The following is a 5,222-nucleotide window of genomic DNA, read 5'->3' on the forward strand; positions in this document are numbered from 1 at the left end:
TGTGTGTGTGTGTGTGTGTGTGTGTGTATGTGTGTGTATGTGTGTGTGCCGGCCAGCGGGAGCCGCGAATGTCCGGCCCATTGGCACCTGCGACCAGGCCCAGTAACTGCCCTCGAGGTTGGGCATGGCCAGATCACATCCCCGTCCGGACGCCACGCATCCCCCGACCACGCTCGGGCTGGCTGCTGGAGCGGTGGCAGATGCGCGAGCGCGGGCTCCACCCGCTCTAGTGTGGGAAACCCCTTGCTACTGGTGCCGATGGGCTCACACACCTGCGCGGACACGCGCGCGGGCTCGGACGTACGCAGCATCCCCGACCACGCCCGGCCTCCGGGCCGTTGATATGGCTGTACGGTGGGGTCCAGGCGCCCTGTCCGCCTGGCATCGGCTCCATCCCCCCCCCCCCCTCCCGCCTCCTGAGCACCTCATATTCCCTTCCCCCTCCTTTTTTTTTCCCTCTCTCCCCCGCCTGCTCTTGGACCCTCGCCGCTTGGCAGCCGATCCCGCCGCCATGAGGTCCGACACCGACACCCACTCTTCCACCATCGCCAACCTGACCGCCTGACTAACCGACCAACCGTCTGCCACTACAGCCCCAGCGCCCGCGGGTCCGATGCCCCGGTGGTCATCCGTGAGACGGACCGCTCAACAATGGCCATCCTCAGCCACCTCCCGGCACACATCCGCAAGACCTGTGCGCTGCTTTGTCACTGCCCTGCCATGTCCACAGGCTTCACCACGCCGACATCATGCTCACACACACACACACACACACACACACACACACGCCGCCCGCTCGCGCAGACACCCAATCGGCCCAGATCATCCTCGACCCGCCGAATGGCCATCTCATTGCCCTGCACGAGGCGAATTGCCTCCTCTGGCCGTACTCCCAGGTTGGTTCCATCCTCCTCCTTCCTGCCTGCCATGACTCGTCCACCTGTCTTCCCTCAACTCACTCGCCTATTCCCCCTTGCGTGGTGGTGGCCCACCCAGCCGGTCAAGGGCCACAGGGTGTTCCATCTGCCCTTCCGTATGCCAGTTGGCGACTGTTCGCGGCCGATGGCCTGTCTGCTGGCAGGCGGCCCGGCGCCGCTGGCCCTCGTGGTCTGCTCGCCGGCCGGGGAGATTGCCCTCTGGCCGACGGTGTCCGACCCTGGGGCCGTGGAAGTCCTCCGACTGGGGGACATCCTGCGCTCCGGCGACCCGGGCCCCGGGGCCGTGGTTCATGTTTACGGGTCCTCCCTGGGGGCCTTCCTGCTGACGGCCTCCGGGCGCCTTTTCTGTCTGTCCTTATCGCGGGCGCTTTTCGTGCCAGCCATCCACCTGGATGAGGTCCGTCTAGCTGGGCCATTTGACGCGCCGGCTGTCGGCCATGCGGCGGCTGCCCCCTCGCTGGCTGCCAGTCTCATCCAGAAGGCTGCCGCTGCCTTTGGCCTGACGGCCCCCTCGACCCCGGCCACCGGAGATGACCATGCCGGCTTTGATGCCCTGGCCGCAGCGGACCCCCTCTGCCTGGGCTCCTTTGACGGCTGCCTCGGGCCCTTCCACCAGTGCGCTGCCCTAGGCAAACATCCACTCCGCTTGACATTCCCTCCCCCCCCCCCCACCCCACCCCACCCCCTTCCCTCCGCGCCCCCTCGATGCTGGCCACTGACTCCCCCACCACCGCTTGACTGCCCCTTTCGCGCGCACCCCTGTAGTGTGCTTACCTCCCTCACTCGCACGCATCTGCTGAGCTGGAATGTCTCGCCTCAGTCGCGCTCGGTGCGTCATGCCCCCAGAGGGAAGGAGGGGGGGGGCCAGGCGGCGAGGGCTGGTCCACCGCGGTCGCCCCCAGGGGCGAGAGGCACCGGGACATTGGCTTCTTTTTTTAATTTATTTCTCTCTCCACCGCGGATGCGCGCCGGCGCCGGTGCATGCACCAACGGCCCCCTGGGTGTGCGGCTTCGCGTGCGTGTGCGTGTGCCGGGATCGCACTTCCGCCCGACGTGGGGGCGGGGGGGGGGGGGGGGGTGGGCCCAATGACCCTCTCCTGTGCCCAGCTTGACTCATCTCCACTTTCCAGTTCCTCGGCGCGGTCGAGATCAAGCCGCTAATCCGCCGGGCCCTCGGTCGGCTGGAGCCCTCGGCATCGTCTCTTCCCCTTGACCATATCACCTTGCTGGACCTGCAGGCCACTCCGGGGGTGTTCCTCCTGGCCCGGGTCACTTTGCCGGCGGAGGCCCTGCTGTCGGCCCGGGCGCCGCCTGGCTTGGCCGGTGGCCCTCGGTCGGTCCTGCTGGTGGCCGGCCTGCGGCCGCTCTTGCTGGACGACGGCAGCCGGCTCAGCTGGGACACCACGGTCTGCCGGCTGGTGTGGCTGCCCGTGGAACCGAGCCCCTGTGGGCTAGAGGGGGCCTCCCTGCGCCTGGCTGTTTCCGGCACCTCGGTGGCCATCTCCTCGCCGGGCTTCGTGGCGCTGACCTCGCTCGAGGATGGTACGTGCGGGGCCGGCGAAAATGGTTTCCCCCTCCCCCGGAGCTGGTCTCTTTCCACTTTCCTGCTTCCTCCTCTGCACATGGGCATTTCTCTTTCTGACACACGCGCCCTTCCTCTCCTCCCCCGCCCCTCCCCCCGTGCTACGATGGCGCCCTGCATCCAGTTGAGGAGGACGACCAAATCATCCGCACCATGGAGGGGGATCGCTTTGCGGCGGTGGCCCTGGCGACGACTGCCCCCCCGGCTGGAACCTCCGGGACTGGAGCCCCGCCGTCGGACCTGCTGGTCTTCGCGGCCCGACATGCGTCTCTCCTGCGGCTGAGCCAGCCGGCCCTGACTCCCGTGCCGGCCGGGCACCTGATCCCGGCCGAACACCGTCGGACCCAGGCTTTCCGGACCATGCTGACCGAGTATCTGGCCATCGGGGCCAGTGCTCCGATCGCGGTGGAGATGCTTCGCCAGGATGTCGGCCCGCTGGGTCGGGGCGGGGCCACCTCGCTGGCTTTCCCGTCGACCACAGACCCGCTGTTTGAGCGCGTCATCCGGCAGATGGTGGAGGAGCTGCTTCAGCCGTCGACCCTTGCCACGCACCTGACCCCGGTGCTGCCGCTGCAGGAAGTCGGTGCGCATCTGGGCCTCCTGCAAGTCCGCCTCGGGCGACTGATCAGCGACCCGCGGCTGCGCCTGTCCGGCTCGCTGCGGTCGCACCTGCTGAAGGAGGCCGAGCGAGTGGCCATGGCGCAGGCTCTGTGGTTGGTGCTGTTTGGCCAGTCGCAGTCGCAGTCGCAGTCGCAGTCGCAGTCGCAGTCGCAGTCGCAGCCGCAGACGGCTGGGGCCCCGAGTGGTGCTCCCCTGGCCTTCGGCCCGGAGTTCGCCCTCGATGTGGAGGCCCTGCACACGGTGAAGAAAGTGCTTGGCACCTTCACGGTTAACACCTTTGCTCAGAACCCGGCGCTGGTGGCACTGGAGCGTGAGGTGCTGGTGACTGGGCCCGGTCGGGCGGCTGCTCTGACCGATGCCCGGTGTCGGTTCCTGTTGACCTACTACCCGGCGGCCCTGTTCGGTGCGCACAGCGAGGCCATTCGAAACGTCCTGGACCAGGCCCAGCAGAAGCTGCTCTCCATCTTGGACTCCCTGCCGCCGGCCAGCCAGAAGGCCCTCATGGACCCGGGCCCCTTCACCGGGCCCCTGCTGACCATTGCCCGGCCGGATTTGGCTTCGCGCTTCCTGCTGCTTACGCGCCTGGGCTTTGTACGTGTGCCAGACTCATGCGCCCGACCAGCCGTCTCTTTTCCCCCCATTCCCCCCCCCCCCCCCCCCCGGCGGCCTGGTGGCATTTCCTCTTCCCCCTTTGCCTCTTTGTCCCGCTTACGAACGGCGCTGGCCCTTGCCTCCTGTTGCTAACACGACCGCCTCCGCGTGTGGGCGGCTGCCATTGCTTCCCCGGCCCCATGGGCGCCTGCGAATGTGACCGATCGCGCGCCATGCACGCAGATCATGGCGGAAAATGCGCACGCCTTGCGTTTGGCACATGCCGACACGATTGGGTCCCTGCCGCCGATTGACTGGCCATCGACCGAGCCCTGGCTGCTGGATGTCCTGGCACAGTTGTACCTGCCGCTGGTCCGGCTAGAGGGGTACACCCCGCTGGGGCTGCTGGTGGCAGCCACATCGCGACTGCTGGATGGCATCCGTCTGCGGGGGGAGTTCTGTCGACATGCCCATGGGCTGGACTCCGAGCAGGCGACGCGCATGGCCCGCGGGTATCACCGGGCCCGGTGGGCTTTCATCAGCTCGCTGGCCTTCCATCCCGGGCCAATGCCCCTGCCTTCGGCATTGGGGGGAAGCATCTCCGGCGAGCAGGCGGCCATCAACCTGGCCGAGGTGTATGGGGACAATGTGTCACTGGTGCAGCTGGTGCTCAGTCGCCCGGGTACTTGGCCCATCCTGCGGAGCTACATGGCCAATCCGCTCTTTGGCAAGGCTTTCAGTTTCCGGCTCTTCCGCCGGCTGCTGACGGCCGGCGAGGTGGCCAGCGTTCTGCAGGGCCAGGCCGGCATGGCTCTGCCCTTCCTGGGGGAATTCTTCCAGGCCGAGGAGCAGGCCGAGTTGGAGGCCGCGCAAAGGGTCGCCGGGCGTCGCCAGCATCCGGGCCCGGCGGCCGAGCGCCCGGGCACCCAGGCGGGGGTTCCCTTTGCCGAGGCGGCCCAGGCGGCGGCGGTCCTGGCCAATCCCCCGATCGGGGAGCATTTCGTGCACTCCGATGACCTGGTGTCCATCTGGCGAAACATGTGTCTGCCCTTCACCGGCATGGGAGGAACCACGCTGCCGGCCGAGCCCGGGCTCGATGAGCCGGATGATGGTTGTGCGGCCCCCACGCAACCGGGTCAAGCCCCGGGCATGACGGCTTCGCTGGCTTGGCTGGTGGATCTGGATGATGGCCCGATGGAGCAGGCCTCGGTCGAAGAGCCGCCGCAGGGGCTGTGCACCCCGCGCGGACCGGTGCGCGGCTGCCTGCGGCTGCTGGCCACGGTGGCCCGGAGCTCGACCTTCCTGGGCAAGGCCTGGCCGCAGCAGACACACACGCCCACCCATGTGGAGCAGCAGGCGCGCCTGCTGGCCCTGGCCCGACTGGCCATTCGCTCGATTCCACAGGAGACGCAGGCTAACACGAACTCCGGTACGCATGACAGGGCCACGGTGGCAGAATGCAGCCGAGTCGTGGCTCCGGACTTGATGGG

At 68.1% G+C, this 5,222-nt stretch overlaps 1 protein-coding gene across 1 annotated transcript in view; it reads left to right on the forward strand.

Moving 5' to 3' along the window:
• Positions 1 to 399: 399 nt before the first annotated feature.
• Positions 400 to 5,222, forward strand: part of H696_03643 (hypothetical protein) — a 6,303-nt gene continuing 1,480 nt past the window's right edge. Inside the window, exons 1-8 of the mRNA XM_009497516.1 lie at positions 400 to 516; positions 594 to 694; positions 805 to 896; positions 997 to 1,553; positions 1,704 to 1,767; positions 2,069 to 2,480; positions 2,645 to 3,732; positions 3,976 to 5,161. Of these exons, the coding sequence (XP_009495791.1) occupies positions 512 to 516; positions 594 to 694; positions 805 to 896; positions 997 to 1,553; positions 1,704 to 1,767; positions 2,069 to 2,480; positions 2,645 to 3,732; positions 3,976 to 5,161 (3,505 nt within the window). The 5' untranslated portion in view covers positions 400 to 511. The remainder of the gene's footprint in view (positions 517 to 593; positions 695 to 804; positions 897 to 996; positions 1,554 to 1,703; positions 1,768 to 2,068; positions 2,481 to 2,644; positions 3,733 to 3,975; positions 5,162 to 5,222) is intronic.

This window comes from Fonticula alba, assembly GCF_000388065.1.
Source record: "Fonticula alba strain ATCC 38817 unplaced genomic scaffold supercont2.5, whole genome shotgun sequence".
In the NCBI taxonomy this organism is placed as follows: domain Eukaryota; order Rotosphaerida; family Fonticulaceae; genus Fonticula; species Fonticula alba.